This window comes from Betta splendens, chromosome 22 (genome assembly GCF_900634795.4).
Source record: "Betta splendens chromosome 22, fBetSpl5.4, whole genome shotgun sequence".
NCBI lineage: Eukaryota > Metazoa > Chordata > Actinopteri > Anabantiformes > Osphronemidae > Betta > Betta splendens.
This window is the reverse complement of record NC_040900.2, coordinates 5,734,396-5,754,420: the sequence shown is the minus strand read 5'-3', so window position 1 is coordinate 5,754,420 and position 20,025 is coordinate 5,734,396. Positions and strand designations below refer to the sequence as shown.

Here is a 20,025-nt window from a genome sequence, read left to right as displayed (position 1 = left end):
ATTTAAATACAACTAGACAGGAAACGGTGTGATGTTATAGCACAGCCTTTACCAGATGTGCCGTGTCCCGAGGGGGCGCCTGGTGCTCTGCGTTTCAAAATTAACCTTCTGTACAAAATATAACATAATTACAACCTAAACTCATCCCTAGGCCGTCAATCGGAGAACAAAGGGGGACACCTCAGACAGATGGAGCTTCTTCTCCCCCCTTACACACATGCACAACACGCTCCAGCTGAGACGACATACTGTACATGGGCGCAGAGACACAGCTGATGCAGATGACGGCATCACAGGGGGAGAATCAGCTGATGGTTTGACTGTCACATGAATCGCCTCCGCTCTGAGACGCACCGGCAGCGGAGGGCCGTGCCTTTGTCTGCCAGACACATCGCTTCATACAGTCCGCCTGGGATTTCTGCAGCGGTGCGTTTGCTCATCTTCTCTCCTGTATGTGTACATGGATAAACACTATTCCTCAGTTTGAGGCTGCGGGTTCTTATCAGCTTTGGGCTCTAAGTGATTTGAGCCCACATGAGCTCACCACAATTTAAGACAGTTAATTGGTTGTGAGGGAGCGCGGCCCCTGTCGGCTTAATCTGATCAAACTGCACCCAAACATGACGTGGTGTGTGTGTAAAGGCGGTTACCTGGGTTATTACAGAGACCCTGTAACAATGGGGAATAGAAGTGTGTGTGAGTGTGTATGTGTGTGTGTATTTGTGTATTTATGGGCATTGCTTCGCTCAAATCATGGCTTGCCCACAGGCGGAGCTTCCAACCAGAGGACATTCCCATTTTGCAGCGTGCTGCTGTGGGGGAGGACTGTGGGGGAGGACTGTGGGGGACAGCTGCTCACTCAGGTCATGTGAACCCAAATCTCTGTTTGGAGGGAAACCAGCTTGTCTCCAGTTGTGCCTCCTAAGGCCATGGGAGCGCTCCCAGACGGCCTGAGCCTGAGTGGCCTTCACTGGGAAGGCACAGCACCAGCCTCCCGTTACATTCCATACACACAGTTATGTTTATTAGAATCCAGAATTTGAAGAGTTGCAGAGAGTGCCTCACATTGAGGCTGAATGGGGTTAGAAATGGGGAATAGGGCTGGACCAGCAGGAAACTCAAGCACACATTTCAGCTTCAGTAAGTTAAAGTCAGATCTGATCTTGGTGCTGTCTCCCGTCTCGCCATATAAATCTTGAGCTTTTATCTTTAAAGGGTGATGTTGTACTTAATTCAGCACTTCCTGTGGAGCAATAGGGTCAAATTATGTGAAGTCCTGCGCGTGTCCTGTTGGATGAAAAGCGACTGCAGAGTAGAGACCTGTCTATGGGATCATTAACTGAAAGCCTGAGGCCTCTGTGTGCAGTTTAGTTCAGGTACATTACCCTTAGCTATTGAAACAGGTCCGTTTAGCGTCTCCCTGAGGAGAACAGACTCTGTTTGCTTTGTGATTTAGGTGAAGGGAAGGTCGTCCATTTCATACTCCACTGCTTATTATATGTTTATTTGTGCCTACGTGACTAATGATAAAGAAACGTGTTTTCTGCTGATAATAAAGTTGGTTGCAGTGTTTATGTTGAGCAATAACTGAATTTAGTGCATGTAATTACCTTATGCTTAATGGATCACGTCACTCATGCATTATTAAAGCGCCAATACAAACCAGCAGCCGACTGCCTGTCGGACTGGAGCACTCGGTCAGCAGCTGTAGAACACATCATCCAACGCCTCCCTCAGAAGCTGAAGGGACTGTTGGTTGAGCTGGAGAGCAGCATCCCGTCCCGTGCTTATACACCATCACTGCAGCAGAGAGCGCTTCCACGACCAGAAAATTAAAGGAAGCTAATGAGCTTTTAATTACTTAAACTCAAATCCATCAGTTTTATAGGCAGACTTCTTGCAGAACATTAATAATAATCTTTTAGTGATATTGGTGCAACTTTTAGCGCAGCTCATCCTAAGGTCTGACCAGACTCTTAAAAGAACATGTTGATGTTTGTTTTGTAAATAAATTAATAGAATAATGACCATATTAAGTATTGGAAAACCTGTTCTTACTTTTTAAGCTTTAAAGTCTGAGAAGGTAAATATCTGAAGTCGGGGCCAACGGCCTTCAGCAGGTAGAGCCCATCTGTTCACTGCTGATGTATTGATCCCAGATTACCATTAAATCATTTCTTTAAGGATTCCACCACATCAGCATCCTGAAGCCACAGTATCTTCCCCTGCGCCCGCTGGCGCGGGGCAGACCCCCATCAGTCCTGCCGGCCCCTAATGATTTGTTTTTTCCTGATTGAGATTAGTTGCTCAAAATTGTCAGTTATTGACCTCTGCTAAAAATCGCTTTTGTTGCAATAAATTTGAGCCTCGTCCACGTGGTTTTGTTTCTATCGTGTCCTAATAGAGATTTAATTATTGTATGAAATTTCGGCAGTGTTACCTTTGGTGAGGACAAGTTGGCACAAGGAGGCAGAGAATTATTAGCACCATCAACACTCGGCGCGTGCCAGAGCCACGACCACTGCGATCCAACTCGCAAATTTACGCCGGCTCTGTCAGAGAGATTAATGACACGCACGGAGCCGTGGATCTCTGCTGATCAACAGGAATTTCATGCACACATTTCATGTGGCTTATGGCTAAGACGTCTCCTGGCACAGAGAGCTGGATGTCGTGTGTGTGTGTGTGTGTGTGTGTGTGTAGGGGGTTCCTCTGTGTAGCTGGATGTCTTGGTGTGAGCGTCTGCGACAATAATTAACGCCTCAGCCACAACGTCTGCACACGTTTCAGCCTGTTTTCAATTGAAACACTAAGGCTTATGGGAAATATGGGAAAACTGTACATGTGTGTCTCAACATAGGCCACTTATAATAATAATGGCCTATGTTGATGATGATGCAGCACCCTGACACACTATTGGGAGTTTGTGCTAGTGTTTGAGGTTCATTGCTGACAGGCAACTGTGCAACCATCTGCACCCTATCAGCAAGATGCACTGAGATCAGAGGTTTGAGTATGAAGGTTTAAGGCGATCAGACAGATGCAGGATGCCGGTTTCGCTGAGAGTTTTGATGATGAATATGTAACGGCTTTAAACTTTTGAGTCATCTCTCAGCTTTCTCAAGAGCTCACATGCACGGGCAGTGTAAAAGTTAAGATGAAAAGACATGTTTTAAAATAATAAATAATAAAATCTGGGATTCTTTGAAGTAATATTGCTTTATTTTTTTGTCCTTCAGAAATGAGATTGCGTTCCTGTTTTGAAAACTAAACCGAACGTCTGATGATGATGAAATCCTGACGGCGGCGCTCTTCTGGGTTTGGTGATGGGATATATTTAGGAGCCGAGGGAGACACGGTTCCCTCTAAATGTTACACTAGCTGATTGAGAACTCTTGCTATGCAGAACAACATCATTATGAAACGGAGACAAGCCTCAGCAGACTTTTTTAGTTTTTCTGTTGAAGGTTGAAACTTTTAAACATTTCAGATCACGAGCTGAAGGTTTAGTTTAAATGTTGATGCTGCACTCATTTCAAATTGACAACGTAGTGATTTGGCTAAAACTGTGATATTTGTAAGGTTCTTAGTTTCTCTGTATATAAGTTGGATGAAGCCATAAATTGTTTGTTTTGTTTGAGTTACTTTTTACGATTACTAGGTTCATGTTGGAAAAATTGTTATTCATTCATTATTTCCTCCTTTCGGGTTTTGTCGTATCAAACAATCAGGTCTAGCTGGAATCCTTCCCCTGCTTTTTTTCTTTGTTTTCCTGTGTAGGCTTAAACATCAAACCACAAAACAAATGCTGCGTCGACCAGAGGAAAGCACAAAAGCATCAATGTGAACTGTGATCTTGTACCTTTCTATAGGGCTCAGTAAAATGACAACCATGTGACTCACATCAAAGAGGCAGTGGGAGGATGGGTGGAGGGCGCAACGCAAACACACCAAGGTGCGAGGGGGGAAAAAAGAGATGACAAGAGGTTGTGACATGGCAAAGATTAAAGAGAGGATTGAGTTCGGCAGAGGGCTGTTGATTGTTTAGCCTGGAGGCAGGAGAACACAGAGGAAAATAAGCAAAGCAAAAATAAATATAGGGAAAGTCGGAGAGAAATATGAGGGGTTCAAACAGAGGCCAGAGGCAGAGCAGATGATGAACGGCCCACGGTGGAGCTGCAGAGCTGCAGTCCAGGCTGCATTGTGTAATCTCTCCCTCCCCATGGGGTCCGAAACAGCTGGAATTACTACCGGAATCTACCTGGATCTTTGTGCTCTCATTGTTTGCATTTCAGGTTTTTTTTTTTTTTTAGCAGCAGCAGCTTCTTCACACGTCAAGCTGCAATGCAGACGCGTTAAAAGGTGCTTCTTTTATCCTGCAGCCACAAATCCTGCGATATGGCTTCATGCTCCGTCCCTCGGTGATGCACAGCGGTAGTGGGTCACATTTGTTCTTGTTGCGTGATTGTATTCCAGCGCAGCTAGCTGTAAACTCATATCTGGGTACCTCTGCAGCTGTCTCTTCAATCTTCCTAAGCATGCCACTGTAGCTCCTTTATGAGCTCGAGCCCAATTGGCCGGCGAACGCCTCCGTGTCCGATTAAGACTTGCCAGCCACTGATTTTATTGGCTGTGTAATGGTGCAGAACCTAAACATTTATCAGGGTCGATGGACTGTGTGTAGTACAAGCTATTAGGGAATGCAGAGGAGGGGAGTGGGTGTAGAAAGTTAGAGCATGCAGTAGGTGTCAGACTGAACTGTCACCTCTACAGGGAAATTAGAGACATCACAGTCAGGAGGACGCTTGTTTTTGCTGCAGTGTGGCCAGACTCCGTCTGCTTAGCATTAATGATGAACTGCTCTACAGAACGCTGGTGCAGTAGAGCAAAAAGATGGATCATCACAACAAAAATGCTAAGATAGAGGAATATTTGGTTCAGTTGGAGCCTTTCTGCAAAGGTTTTAATGCTCGACCCAATTAACACCACTTTAAACTGACCTGTACCTGGGGAACCGTGTCTGGGTTTGGGTGCATTGTGTCCTCACACGCAGGTGCTGGGTGTCCCTCTGTGAACCTCTGGTTGACAAATCTGTGTATAATCCGCTAATGTTCTTAATCCTGGGTCACATTAAAAAATGGATGAGAAATTAATCTGCTGTCAGGTCTGTCAGGTAGCCTATATTTTTGTCAGCGCCAGTGCTTATTTCCAACCAAATCCGTCTGGGATGGGCCGATGCAGCCCCACTACAACCAAACCAGCCGGGCAAATCCCCGGCCGCAGACTCTCGTGTTCCGTCCTTTTTGCCCTTGCGCTGTGAAGATTTAATTAAAAAGTGCAGAAGTTTAGAGACAAAACACCCAAAGCACAGATCACAAAATGAAAGTTTGGGGTTGTGGTGCTTTGAACTGCTTCTAAAGCGGAGCGGCGGCGGGGCTTGGGACGGGGGGAACTACTTTACAGAGTGGAGGCTGGTGCTCCCCTGCCAGACGCAAAGTTTCAAACTCGCTCACGCTCTGCAAAACGCGCCGCCGCGTCCTCCTCCACATGGATGCGGACAGCGAGTGCGTTTTGTCTCAGCCATATCGGCCTATGCCATGCTTTGCGGTGCGTACGCGCTGCAGCAACCGGGCTAATTTAATTGCTCTCGGCTGAGTGGATCAAAAAGACCTGCATTGCCTGTTTTTCTTCAGTTTGCTCCCTCTCTTTCATGCAGTAATCTGCGCAAAAGGCCCAATTAAAGCGGCTCGCCCGGAGCCACCCTTCTCTGTTCAGATTAGCGAGTGAGGAGGACATGCTTGTTTGGGGGCCGAGGGGCTGCAGAGGGCGATGGTTCGGGTTAGATCCATCACATCATCCGCACAGAAGAGGGAATGTGCAGACGGACACATAATTTCGCATTGTTATGAAGCAATAGTTTCAGTCCAGTGCTGTGAGGATTTGCTTATATTCCCAGCTCTCCTCTTCCCGGTTTAACACCTTATTTTAGCGGAGATGTCAGTATGATGGAAGGTGGCGGCCGTGATTGTTAATCAAGATGTCAGCGCTCCGGCTCCATCACTCATCTGTCAGTCAGGCCTGGTCCCTGATCTGCTGCAAATCTGAACCACTAGTTTTGTACTGGGCAGAGGCAGGTCTACGTACAAAAGCCTGAACTGCACCCATGTGTTGTTAAATGTGGTTAATGTGTACAGTAATAAAGGTTTGATTGCTGATTTATGTGAACAGAAAAATTCCCTCTATAATATCTGATGTAACTGAATGCAGCCATTTTGTGTTATCTGGCATCCATCTATTACAAGAGTGTTAAAATTGATAAACTATAGTTTTTTTCTATTTTTTTCTATTACAACATATTACAAAGACATGAAAATGAACATGTGCAGCATTCATTTTCCTGAATGAAAGCAGATAGAGGCTCACGCTGCTCATGAGGAGCCGATGCCTTCCTGTCTTTCCACGCACCCACAGGGAAGACCTCTTCCTTGATGTAAAGGTGTCTCTTTGTCAGCAGTTTCCACGAAAGGGGGACGTGCGGCTGTAAAGCCTGCTTCACCCTGAGCACCTGTAGTCAATGCAGTGTCTTAAAAATGGAAATGTGGAGCGGGTGAATTACCTGCTGCCTTTTTTTTCTTACCGCTAAGCGCATCCTTGCTCGTGTGTGTGTGTGTGTGTGTGTGTGTGTGTGTGTGTGTGTGTGTGTGTGTGTGTGTGTGTGTGTGTGTGTGTGTGTGTGTGTGTGTGTGTGTGTGTGTGTGTGTGTGTGTGTGTGTGTGTGTGTGTGTGTGGCGTGTACACCCGACTGCCATGACGGCACAAAACGCAGACGCACAGGTACGGTGTAATCTCTACTGAGCTGCTCAGCACTCGCATGCTGTCGACCCAGGACAGCATGCATAATTACATTGGAACATACCCCAATAATTTCACCACTGCTGGAGTTTGAAAAAAAAAAGGTCAAATCTTGCAAGAAAATGAAACTGCAAAGCGTCCGACGTTACATTCCTTTGCTTTACTGCACGTGTGGCACGTTAGTGTTTTTACGTCTTTAACAATTTAGAGTGAATACGGAACTAAAATAGCTTAAAGGTTCTTTAGAAGCCATGTAGAAGCAGATTAATCCTCGAATAAGACACACAGGAAGAGCAAAAAGAAGGGAAGACAAAGGTGTACAAAGGCGTGCACTGCACTGCATCACAGCCAAGTTGACAAATGGCTCTTCTTTCTTCTGTTTTTCCTTTTTTTAAGTTCATGACTTAGGGAGAAATCGCATGTCCCTGCGGAGCTGGAGATGGATTTATCGGTGCCGCCGCTCTCCCACCACCACCGGCTTTGCAGAGTCATCCCGGCCCAGGATCACGAGGCGACCGGCCCTCCTGGATCACCTGCAACGGTCAGCAGCTCATATTTGACTTTATTACGCCTTTCTTTCTCGCTGGCCCTTGTCTTGCGAGAGCGTCCGCCCGTCTTGTTTTTATTTCGACCTTCACGAGGGCGCTCGCTGCCTTCCCTGCGCTCAGGCTGCTGCCTTAAATCCATTCTCAGTGAGAGAAGAGGGGACGGTGGAGCTCCAAAAGGGCAGTTCCATCAGTATTCAGAATCATAATGAGCCTTTTGTCATTCTACCAGCAAAGTCACGAATGCGCTACACAATGCAACTGCAAATGTATTGCTCACGTACTTTTTTTTTTTACTTGATTTGCTGCATATTTATTAAAACTTCCCCCTGGGCCTCTTTGTTATGGAGCATGAGTATTGATGTGTCTCATAAAAGCATGATCAGTATTGCAACATTGCACACGTTGCAGAGTGATAAGATCCGGCTCAAGGTGTGTCCTGCAGTAGTTTTTTTTTTTTTTTTATACGCAGAGGGTGTGGCTACGATCCTCACTGCACCATGGCAAAACTTCCACTGGATACATGCGTCTGAGTGATAGGTCAGTCGTCAGAAGCCCCAGCAGCAGACACAAAGTACTGCACCTCACACGTTTCTGGTGTACATGAATCCCACTTTTATTTTCCACAGAAAAAAAAGGATGTTTGTCGTCGTTTCCTGGTGTGTTTCGGTTACATTTAAAACCATTCTATGAAAAACTGTAGCACCAGAGCCGATTTTGTATTGCCCAGTCTCTGATAAAAATGTCAATTTGTGCTGTTTTTCAGTTTCGACCAGCTTTGATTGAGGAGAGACATTTGTAAAAAAGTCTAGCACTTCACTTCTTTTTCCAGTCATTTGCAAAATCAACTAGAGAGAACTCTCTTTTTTATCATTTAAATTACAACAAATGCATCTGAAGCAAATAAAAAAATTGGGCTGCATTTAGCATAATCCAAGCAGGGAATCAGCTTTCATGATGATTAGTATATATATTTATATATTTATATGTATACATATATATTATGTTTATATACAAGTATGGCACTTGATTACACAAAAGCAAGAGAACACTTCACAAATAAAAGCAGTGGGCGCTTTGGTGTGTCATAAATTAAGGAAGTCACAGACGTTAGCGTTTGCAGCAAATTCACCAGATATTGTTTTGCAAGTTAGCTATAAAGCAGTGGAATGGTTACATATGTTAAGGTCAGTGGTGCAACACAGGCAACAAAAAAACGTGAATTACGCTGATGTATTTCCACTAGGTCGCACCAGAGTCAGCATGGATTCATATGTCTATGCATATATAAATCTGAATGGTCAACCACTGTTTATGGTGTCGTCTAATTAGGTTGGTGCCAAAAAGAGTTGGAAAGAAAAAGCCTTAAAAACACTGTCAGGTCAGTAGCACATTTTGGATAAGGTCAGGCTCTCAAGCGTTCACCTCTTAGTGCAATTTTTGCGTTTACTCTCTTCAAGTACAGCAGAACAGCCCACAAGGAGTAAATATGTGAACACGTTTACACGGTCTCCGTTCAGCATCTTACAGAGTATAAACGTTACTTAAAAAGTTGCATCAGTGCAATAATAAAGAAACAAACGTGTAATCCACGCTTGCCATGTAGTCCTTCAAACCAATCAAAAACAACGAAAGGAAAGTCGGCCCACTCTAAGTCATGACACGGATTAGGCGTGCGGATCTGTCCGTCATGTCCATGTGTTTGTACACGTCTTCTGTCCCCCCCACGTGCTACACATACGCAGAGTCACTGGACTGAGTGCGGCCGAAATTAGGCACGCTCATCCTGGGCAAGTCCTTGTTTCGGATCTCGTAAATGGACTTCCGTCGCGCCTGCACGCCCCGCACGGCCGTCTTGATTTTCCTCCAGCCCAGGTGATTGAGCTCCGCCAGGTTGAGCACCACGCAAAAGCCGCTCACCGCGAACATGAAGACCAGGAACACCGTCTTCTCCGTGGGTCTGGAGACGTAGCACTCGACGTCTTTGATGCAGGGGTAGCGGTCGCACTCGTACACAGACGGGACGTTGAATCCATATAAGAAATACTGACCCACCAAAAAGCCTATTTCCAGCGCGTTTCTGAAAACCACCTGGATGATGTAAAACCTGGAGATGCCCTCTTGTCGCCTCATTTTGGATTTTGTAGTTCTCATGGCCGAATTAGGGATCTCTTTGACTTCTAAGCAGTCTGGCTCGGCTTCTTTGGTGGAGTTCTCCGTGTTCTGAAGTACTCCGTTAACGATGGTGTTCTTTATCTTTTTGCTCTCGTCGCGTTTCAGCGAATCTTGATCCTTGTCTAGCGTCAGATAGACCGTGGAGTAGCGCCGCTCCTTCTGCTTGGCCGACTGGTGCACCGAGTACGTGATAAAACACAGACTCGGGGTGCACACCATGATGATTTGAAAAACCCAATATCTAATGTGTGAAATGGGAAATGCCTTGTCGTAGCATGCCTGATTGCAGCCCGGTTGCAACGTGTTACATACAAACATGGTCTGCTCGTCATCATAGACAGTCTCTCCAACTATTGCTACGATTAGAATCCGGAAGATCACCACCACTGTTAGTAGGATCCTGAAAAGCAAGCAAACACACAATGTGAAAATAAGTGTAGATATGTTGTCACTGACACAAACGTGGCGGAGCCGTGCGCTGCCTCGGTGGCCGAAGCGCTCAGAGTCCAATTGGTGTGTATTGATCTAGGGAGCTGTCCAGTGCTGAAACCAGGACGCTCCCGGGGACGCCGCGCTGCCTTCAGGTGCATTTCACTATTTTGCGCGCTTTGCGATTCAATGGCTGAAATGGGGCGTACGCGCGGCGGTGACTACACCTGTGCGATCGCCGCTAATGAAAAGAGGCGAGAAACGCTGAGTCCTGCTCAATTTTCCTTTCTGCCACCCCGCGAGTGCACAACCAACTCACCATCAGACACCCGACGGACGGCTGGATGGGTGAATACGTGAAATGAGCTATGGATGAGATCTTAGATTAGACTGTGTGTACTTTGCAGCACCGTTCCAGGTCCTGAAAAGGCAGCTGTCAACTGCTTGACTTAGCTGTCTCCTTCAGGAGGACGACAAAAAGGAAATCTGTGAGACAAGACAGAATCCACGACACAGACACGAAGGACTGGGCACCATGCTACAGAAGATCCTGGAGTCACAACACAGAAACGGGGGACTGGGGGCCATGCTAAAGACGGTCCTGGAGGCTGCTGCGTCTCTTCCTCGGTCTTGGTTGATCATCTTACCTTCCTATCATAGTAGAGTGCTGCTGGACAGCAGCCTCCAGGAGCCTCTCTAGTATAGTCCATTCCCCCATTTCTGAGCATCCGGAGAAAACGAAGGTTCAACGGCACTCTGTTCAAACCCCCCCCCAAAAAGTGCGCCGCGTGCCGCTCCGCTTCTCCCCGTCCCTCGCTCTCGTCCGGTTCCAACGCGTCGGAGTTGGCTTTAAAAACGCATCTGTGACGGGAGGCTGCCGCCGTGCCCGCCGCTGCCCGTCCGTCGGTGTGCGCGCCCTCTGGTTGGTTAGGCGGTGTGCTGAGCGCGCGGCGCCAGTGAGCGTCCTGCTTTTTGAGCCGAGCGCTCCCGCGACGCCGCCGCACTTTTCCTTGTCATGGGTCTGAAGGGCTGATTATTATAAGCCCTCCTATTTTCGATCTTCAGATCAGGTTGATAGGCTGCGCGCTGCCTCTGTGTGGAGGGAGGTTGGATTTAATGTCTTGCCAGTCTTAATCCGCCTTTAAGTAGTCTCCCCCCTCCCGTGCGTTACGTACGCGCAGACAGGTTGGTGGAGCGCAGCCAGAAGCACCGGGGCTTCTCATTTTCACTATTTTACTTTACAGCTGCAGTGGGTCGGCGGACGCCGCTGTGCTATAGGCCAACAGCCTGGGTTTAGACCTTTTTGCTTGGGAGTGGCGCGGCGGTCACCGCCGTGGATCCTGTGTTCCACTCACCAGGCGTCACGCCCGCGTGCACCGTCTAGCGTGAGAATATGTCTGCTTTACGCACGGGACTTTGTCGTGCTTTGTCTCATCGGTGATATTTGCAGCCGGTGCCGTACAGTAGGTGATGTAATTAGGATTGTCCGCCGCGCGGCTCTATAAAAGGACCTCGCTTTCTTGGAGCGCGCAGCCTCACGTGCCCAGCGGCACCCCCCCCCCCCCCCCCCCCTCCCTGCGGCCTGGCTGGTGGAGCTGCTGTTTCCACCTCCGGCGAAGATGATGCTCTGGATACAGTGACAGAGTGAAACTATCATCCGAGTTGCTAATCGCTAGACAAGAGGCTGCATGCCTGTGTCTGTCTGTGTGAGGATTAAAAATAGAAACGAGGTGTTTCACCCCACCCTGAATGTTGTTGACAGACACTCACCTTGTTTATGTTTGACACAATTAATTTGGCTTTTTTGTTTGATTATTATTATTATTATTATTACTGTATGTTTACGGGTAGGTGGTATAAGCTTTGTTTCCAGGGAAACGGGGATTACCAATCACGTGGTGGCGGTGTTTTCGCTCAATGAAATTTTGTGAGGTTAATTTCTCATGAGGTGGCTTATCCTCCCCGCTCCCAGTAATCTTTTCTAATTCAAATCTTTAATAACCTTTGTTCACGCGTCACGTGACGAAGGGCCGGCGCCGCTGCCGAGCGAGAGAGGGAGACGTGATATTTGTAGGTTGCCTGGGTTTAATCTGAAACCAGGTGCTCGGCACCAGATTGGTTGTTTCTCCGTGAAGAAAGGAAAGTCAGGTGTCTGTCCTGGTTCTTGGGTTTTTTAATAAATCTATACATATTCACATAAAAATTTAGTGTAAAAAGCGACAACACGTTTGCATTTGAGCCATAATTCGTGCCTCTTGCACAAGGAGGGGGCAGATAAAGGAAGCCAAGAGGACAGTGTGGTGCTTAGAAGCACTTCCTGTGGACGATGGAGGGTCCAGCCTCATCATACTCCTGTTTGCTGATCCACATTTGCTGGAAAGTGGACAGAGACGCGAGGATGGAGCCGCCGATCCATACAGAGTACTTCCTCTCAGGGGGGGCGATGATCTGTGGAAATGCAAACACAACCGTCGATCTGAGACTCATGGACTGATCATAGACTGATATGAGTCAGAGTTACCTTAATCTTCATGGTGCTGGGAGCCAGAGCAGTGATCTCCTTCTGCATGCGGTCGGCGATTCCAGGGTACATGGTGGTGCCGCCGGACATGACGTTGTTGGCGTACAGATCCTTCCGGATGTCAATGTCGCACTTCATGATGCTGTTGTACGTGGTCTCGTGAATGCCGGCGGACTCCATGCCTGTGCAAGCACAGCAGCGGAATTAGAGCGGGTCTGGTTTTAACCCCTGAAGTGGCGACGCTGAGCTCCGCCAACAGCTGCAGATCCCAACAATACGCCCCTGATTTAACGCTCCGGAGTCACGTGTGGCGGTGAATCTAAAGTGGATGAACTGTGACCTCGGATCGTGGTCATGACTTGGCAGCGAGCCTGAAATATAGTAGCATAAATCTGCATACGTCTCCCATAACCACAAGGTCTAAGCTTAGAGTTTATTCTAAATCCATATGAAATATATAGAAGCGAGACAATTCACTTGGATGGAAAGGGTTAAACCATTATAAAGCACCATACCTTCCTAAATGCATCATTAGCTGTAGCTGATACTTAAGTAATTTCCTAAAAATTAAACGTGTCTGATACTTAAGTTTGTGTATCTTCTTGCATCCCTGTAAATTCAGTTCCTGACGTCTTTGTTCGTCTCCACCCACCAATGAATGACGGCTGGAACAGCGTCTCGGGGCAGCGGAAGCGCTCGTTGCCGATGGTGATGACCTGGCCGTCGGGCAGCTCGTAGCTCTTCTCCAGGGAGGAGGAGGAGGCGGCGGTGGCCATCTCGTTCTCGAAGTCCAGCGCCACGTAGCACAGCTTCTCCTTGATGTCGCGCACGATCTCGCGCTCGGCTGCAGGCGCAGTGGATCCGGGTTTGTGGCGCCGGCTAATTGCTGGCACTTCTTTTAATGAAAGAATGAATGGGGCGTCGTGGGCGTCGTGCACTGACCTGTCGTGACGAAGGAGTAGCCGCGCTCAGTCAGGATCTTCATGAGGTAGTCTGTGAGGTCCCGGCCGGCCAAATCCAGACGCATGATGGCGTGAGGAAGCGCGTAGCCCTCGTAGATAGGGACGTTGTGGGTCACGCCGTCTCCTGAGTCCAGGACGATGCCTGAGGACCAATAGAGCGGTGACTAACGGTGACCGTGCTGTCGACTGGCCTCGCGGAGCCGCCGCCGTTGCGTGGTACCTGTGGTGCGCCCCGAGGCGTACAGCGACAGCACGGCCTGGATGGCCACGTACATGGCGGGCACGTTGAAGGTCTCGAACATGATCTGGGTCATCTTCTCGCGGTTGGCCTTGGGGTTGAGCGGGGCCTCGGTCAGCAGCGTGGGGTGCTCCTCGGGGGCCACGCGCAGCTCGTTGTAGAAGCTGTGGTGCCAGATCTTCTCCATGTCGTCCCAGTTGGTGATGATGCCGTGCTCGATGGGGTACTTGAGGGTCAGGATGCCCCGTTTGCTCTGGGCCTCGTCGCCGACGTACGAGTCCTTCTGACCCATGCCCACCATGACGCCCTGACGAGAGCCGGAGGCGAGAGTCAGTGGCGTGAGGATGGGATCACTATGAAGACTATGATAATGAATTGATTTTCTACCTGGTGACGCGGGCGACCGACGATGGAGGGAAAGACGGCGCGCGGCGCGTCGTCGCCGGCGAATCCCGCCTTGACGAGGCCGGAGCCGTTGTCGCACACCAGGGCCGTCGTCTCCTCGTCGTCGCACATGTTGTCAGCTCTGCAACGCGAGGGGGGAGAGAGTGGGACAAAGCGCCGGTCTGATACACGTCGTGACGAGGCTGAGTTAGTAGCGCGCGGTTGCTTCGGCGAGTCACCGCCATCGTGGGTTACTTTGCACTAATTGTGTGGGCGTCGCACCCCCTCCGACCCGTGTACTCACCAGATCAGCAGCAGGCGCCGGATCTTGAGTAAACCAGGGGTGCTGAGATGCCACAGTGGGACAATTTATACCCTGACGCGGGGAAGCGCGCGTGGGCCGGCGCGACCCCGTCCCCATATTTGGTCTCCTATTGCCCCATTGACAACAGCCACTCCATGAATGGAGACGAGGACAGGGACTCCGGCAGCGTGTGCCTGCCGCCCATGTATGGAGGAGAGACCACCACAGGCTTCCTTTTCCTCTGCGCCCATGATGAGTCACTGTCATATCAGTGGATGCTCGCTAGTGAATATAGACGGCAATTTTCAGTTTGCTTTTTAAATGATTGTAGCGTTTATGGAGTAGTTTTAAGGGCAATTAGTTGGTTTTTAACACAGCTCATGAGGAGAGAGATGCAAATCTTTATCATAATTGAACGATTCTAAACATTTATTATAAATCAACAAATGTTAAGGAGGCATTTTAGTCCAAATAATAAGACGTTTGTCGGGTTGTGTGCATGTGTGTAGGACAACAGACGCCCTGTAGGAGGCTGCCAACCACTTGTGCCACACAGCTGGTGTCAGCAGCTGCTTGGACTCTATTAGACACATCAAACCGCACAGATCACATCAGACCAAACGCCACTGATGCGCAACTTTCTCCTTGAGCGCTTCTGCGAAATGTCACGTTCGCAGCTCACACTTCACGATCAACATGGACTCGCCGCCATTTGCATAAAATCAGTGGCGTTCCAATATGTTGGTGAACATGTCGATGCAGCAACATGATTTACTGAAACGCATGCTTTCTCTTTTATTGAGCTGTTGTTATAAATCTCAATAGCGAAGTCCATTTCTATTCCATCGAAATGGAGAGAAATACTTTGGCCTTTGTAGAATATCAAAGGTTATGGCAGCGCTTTGATTTTATCCTGCTTGGCATATTTCCCAACTTCTCTATGAAAAAATACACTACTTCAAACACCAACTGGTGCTCTAGCGATTACGTCTAATGTTCGTAGTAAGTCAAGTTAAGATATTCCTGGACAGTATGTAAGAAAGCTTTACAGATAAATCCAAATCCACATTTATTGTTCCTGACCTCAAAACAATAAAGGGAAATGTCTCCTGTTGTGACATGTGAGATATTCTTTCTTTATTCCCTGACTGAGGAAAGAACAAGACATAGGAAGTGACATTGCCGGTTTGCTTGAGACGGACGGAGAGCGGGCTCCGAAGGATGTAAAATAACATTGGCTAAGAGCAGTGGATGGTCCCACCACAAGGAGGACGAGACAAAAGGGCACAGCAAGCCATGAATCATATGCTGCTGTCACCCGACCCCGAGCCATAACCCTTCACTGTGTGACTCTTTGTTTGGCTCTTATGTAATGAATGGTCGGCTGTGGTCTGCTTTAAGCGTCCCTGTGCCCCAGTATTCAAATAATACTAACGTTTTATGACCAGAGCTTAGTTGAGCTGAGGAGGCAAAGGTGGACGAACACTTTGAACGGGGGTTTGTCCTTGTGCAGGCGGAGGAAATAGCTGGATTGTGTGTGTGTTTCTATTATTGCTCCCACTGGTTCCAGTGCCTGGTCCAGACACTTGGAGGCTGCTCAGACTGTGGAGTGTGACTTTCACTTTAGCTGTTGCTAAAGCTGAAATCACTGCGTCACAATCACTCCCCCTCCCACTCCCACCCCTCAGGAGAACGCTCTCATTACTCAACAGTGGAGATGAGACAATAAGGACTAAACTGTCCACAACATGTTGATCTTCTGTAGGCACTTTACATTCAAACCCAGTGGGAAGTTGAATACATGATGTGCACGTGCATTTCCATATACTGCACCTAGAACGTCTGGTTTGCTCATCTGCTGAATCCAAATGACTTGAAGGCCGTTTGTTCTGTCTAACATGGAGCGGTCCTCCATTTAAATGTGTGACATATTGCTCTGTGAAAGTTGGGTGCGTTCTTGCTGGCTCCTTCCCTGAGTTGTGAGTGACAAGCTGCTGGCTTGTGTTGGTCTTCCGCGGGCAACCTCCAAGGAAAACAGCTTGGATAACACTTGCTTTGGCCGCAGTTATCAACCATTTGCTCTTTCATTATTGCTAATCCTTTGGACGTGAAGTCACACTTCGCTGGAATGCACAGTTTGGCTTTTTGTTGCTCGATGAGCATTTGTTGCATATCATCTCACAGGCAACACGGAGCTAAAGCGAAAAGGCACAAATAAGTTGACTCTGGTTGTTTGTCTATGTTCATTATTTAACTGCAACAGGATGAAAACATGACAGGTTTAATATTGAAGTACATGAAACTAAGTAAACCAAAGCAAAATTACACATCCAACCATTTTGCACTTTTTGTTAATTATTTGTTTAATGAAATCAGACATTTTAAACTCCTACAATTACATTGATTTCACTTTCTGCACACATGGAAACCAGTAAATTGCCAACTGTGTGTAAGTTCCTTGTTGAAATCTTTCCAAATCCCCAGGAATCCCGAACAGAATCCGGAGGACGGCACCGCGGCATCCTCGGTGTCAGCTCATGGGCCACTTACTGTACATAAACTGTAAGTGAAACTCTGAAATGATCCAATCTCTGATACTCTGGGGACCAGAAATCTCCCCATAGTCCCTCATTAGGGAACCAGAAACCCGTGAAAGCTCTTCTGCTCTGGACAGTAGAAGCATCATACTTTGAGGCTCTGGCAAACTGACATACTCTCACATAGCCATTTAATGGTTGCCTTCACCTTGTAGGTATGAGGCTGAAATTACAGAGCACTGTGTGGTTAATTGAATGGGGAGGTTCTATATTTATCCTCTGCTCCTCTCCCCCTGCCTCCCAGGTCTCATCCCGTGCAGCACTGTCAGCCTGCCTGCAGGGTCGCTCACCTGCCGCATCCTCCAAGACGTCTGGGAGGGAGTTCACTTCAAACTCGGTTTGTTGTATACATCTTTCTATTTCTTCCTTTGTTAGTGGCTGCTATCCTCAGGATGATTGGGAGCAGAGCTGGACAGACAACAAAGCTGAAAAACATACTAGGTCTTATGTGACAGGCATAAACATTGGGATAGGACATTTCATTTTATTAAAGGAATCCCTGGTCTCGGATTAAAGCCCACATTCAAAAGAATTTTATTTTCATTATGCACGACCCTCATCAGTGATTGGTAGAAAATTGGGTTAAAAAGCTCTTTGGATTTAACATAAAATATTCATGAATCAAATTTGAATAAGCTACAAAACAGACTGCTCCCCAGATTTGTAGGTAGGCTGCTCAACAGCAGTATTTTGGTAACTCTTTATAGGAGCCCTAAATACTGAATGCTGTGCTATTTTGGTGGCAGCTGATAATGCACATTGCCAGTCAGCAGCTGACAGGAACGCCTGCGAGTTGTTAGGCAAATTACCCAAACGCCTCACTTTGAAGAAGTTCAGCTAAACCGGCTCCTGCTTTCTGATACTGTGGCATCTATTCACACACTTTATTTGAGCCGGGACGTTAGAAAGCGCCACATGATGCTTTTATTGCAGTTTACTTATATGCGATGCGGTCGTAAAGCGGAATTTGCTCCAGGCTGAAAATATTATTCCCTAAAATGATTCATAAAGTTTGGTCAAAATGTTTTATATTCAGCTGGAGTAAAAAGTTGACTTGTTGCTGACCCGGGTTCCTCTTCTGGGACGCCGGCTGAGCAGTGATTCTGTTTCATGTTCGCTGCCCGCTTCAAAAGTCGCTTCCAAGCTAAAAGTAAGAAAGGTGCCTCCGCTGGTCTTTTCAGCTGACGGAGGCTTTTGTGCTGAACTTTGCCGGTCGTGCACCAGGATTATGAAAACAAATTATTCAGCGTCTTCACGGAAAGAAAACCGCACCAGCAGCTGTGATTTGCTCAAAATGTATTTTTGTATTTATTCTGCTTAACCTCTCACCAAATTGCTGCTTGACCTATTATTCTGTTGCCCTCACACCAAAAAGTCAAGAGATGATTTTTTAGCAGAAAGGCAACGGCAGCAAAACAGATTTCATGGCATCTTTTTTCAACTCCTGAGAGCAACGTTGCTGCCGGCCTCGAAACTCAGCAAAGCAAACAACCCGACCCCGAGAGCAGCAAAGCAGCGAAAGGTGACTGGAGGTCATTAAATTAGTATGTACCAGATGAGTTCTGTAATTTACCATGATATTCCCCTAAAATGTTTGGTCAAGCGCGAGCGTTCGCTCCCCGGTTTGTCATGATAGCTCAGGGCACGCGGGGCTGAGTCACAGCGGCTGCAGCTAACGGCCGGCCTTAAAGAAACGGAATCAAACACAACCTAACCAGATACGCGGCGTAACGAAGCCCAGCTCACGTGACGTAAGGTCAAAAAAGTTTTATACCAGTTGTAACGGCAAAGAGGGAGGGGTGAGAGTATGCAAGAGTGTAATTATGTAGTTCAGTGAAATGGTGCAAACACACTTATTTAGAATCCTGCTGGGATTTAGATGAGAGGGCCGATGCCACTTATGTCTGTGTGCTGAAGGTAATGTCATGCAGGAGACTCTGCCTGCTAGAGCTGGCTAATGAACTCATTATATCTCCTTGCCTCATAGTTTAGCACAGAGTTTGGGATGAATGAATCCAAATGTCTGCCTGTTTCCAGCGTTAGGGCCGTAATAAGCAACCAGCTGCTGGTGCTGGACTCATATTTAGCACAACAAAGCATCTGAGCTCACTCCCAGTTTGAGAGAAGGCGTCGTCATTAGTGTTTTTATTATTTCAGTAACTCCATTGGTATTGGTATTGACACCAATTAGAGTAAAAGACATAACATGATGATGAGCCTAGAGGATCACCATCACTGAGTTTGAGGATACAGTAGGTGTGACATAGTTGATAATGTGCTGTTTGTTCTCATGCCCAGTCACTGTGCAGTTAATTAGCTCATGAGGTGCAGAGAAAAAAGGCTGATTATGCGATGAGTTACATTTAATGCACAGACGCATTCAGAGCAGAAGAAGAGAAACCTTTTTTTTTTCCACACTTTCAAAATTCAATAATTCACTGAGGCATAAACCCACAATGTCAAAACTTCAGTGCAACTCTCCAGCAGCTTGTGCCACTGGATCCCACTTCTTCAGAAACTTTTCAATCTTTGTGTAAGATGTTCGCTTCAAAGCTTTCAGCCAAGGAGTGGAAGAACTAGGCCCAAGTCTTAAAACCCGAACCTCAAACGAAACTTTGATAAAAGGATACTTTTTTAGCCCGATAGCCAAACGACTTCAGAAGAACCTCCTCATTGAACAATGAGAAAAATGTGCGCGTCTTTGAAAGTCTTTGAGCCAGTGAGTTATACTGGTTCAGACGCAGGTTCAGGATTACACCGTTTTTGCAACAGATGTTGAAATTCTATATTTTATTTGAAATCGGCTCACACATTTTTACTCAACAAATCATTTACAGTACAGGAAAAAAACCTTTAGGTCACACAATGAAGAATCCCAAGGTTCTGTACCAGAGATAACTCTGTTAGGTCAGGTTTGGATTCTTAAAATGAGAGGAGGCTTCATATTACTTATAATAAAGTGTTTTAGTAAGATTCAGAATTGTAGCTATAAACAGAAACATTTTTTTCACTATTAAA

At 47.1% G+C, this 20,025-nt stretch overlaps 2 protein-coding genes and 1 long non-coding RNA gene across 12 annotated transcripts in view; 1 reads left to right on the top strand and 2 right to left on the bottom strand.

Annotated features, from left to right (window-relative positions):
- The window catches only part of LOC121201992 (uncharacterized), a 37,519-nt gene that overhangs the window by 1,445 nt on the left and 16,049 nt on the right, over positions 1-20,025 (top strand). For 7 of the 9 annotated variants that reach the window (XR_008693530.1, XR_008693532.1, XR_008693533.1 and 4 more), the window contains exons 2-4: positions 7,249-7,393; positions 16,895-16,972; positions 17,252-17,344. This is a non-coding gene — a long non-coding RNA (uncharacterized LOC121201992). Of the gene's footprint in view, positions 1-7,248; positions 7,938-16,894; positions 16,973-17,251; positions 17,345-20,025 lie in introns of all 9 variants that reach the window. The other 2 variants (XR_005897265.2, XR_005897263.2) reach the window with 2 other exon arrangements.
- Positions 7,989-11,143, bottom strand: gjd2b (gap junction protein delta 2b). Its single transcript, XM_029138084.3, has 2 exons — positions 10,649-11,143; positions 7,989-9,972 (listed from the first exon to the last, which is right to left on the bottom strand). The coding sequence occupies exons 1-2, from the start codon at positions 10,717-10,719 to the stop codon at positions 9,129-9,131; spliced, it is 915 nt and encodes a 304-aa protein (XP_028993917.1). The 5' UTR covers positions 10,720-11,143; the 3' UTR covers positions 7,989-9,128.
- Positions 12,153-14,559, bottom strand: LOC114848006 (actin, alpha cardiac muscle 1). Of its 2 annotated transcripts, XM_029138081.3 has the most exons (7): positions 14,411-14,558; positions 14,110-14,248; positions 13,705-14,029; positions 13,465-13,626; positions 13,175-13,366; positions 12,523-12,704; positions 12,153-12,449 (listed from the first exon to the last, which is right to left on the bottom strand). In XM_029138081.3, exons 2-7 carry the CDS (start codon positions 14,236-14,238, stop codon positions 12,306-12,308), a joined length of 1,134 nt encoding a protein of 377 aa, XP_028993914.1. In that variant the 5' UTR covers positions 14,239-14,248; positions 14,411-14,558; the 3' UTR covers positions 12,153-12,305. The 2 variants fall into 2 exon arrangements, with proteins under 2 accessions (XP_028993914.1, XP_028993915.1); XM_029138082.3 differs by lacking the exon at positions 13,175-13,366 and having other exon boundaries at positions 14,411-14,559.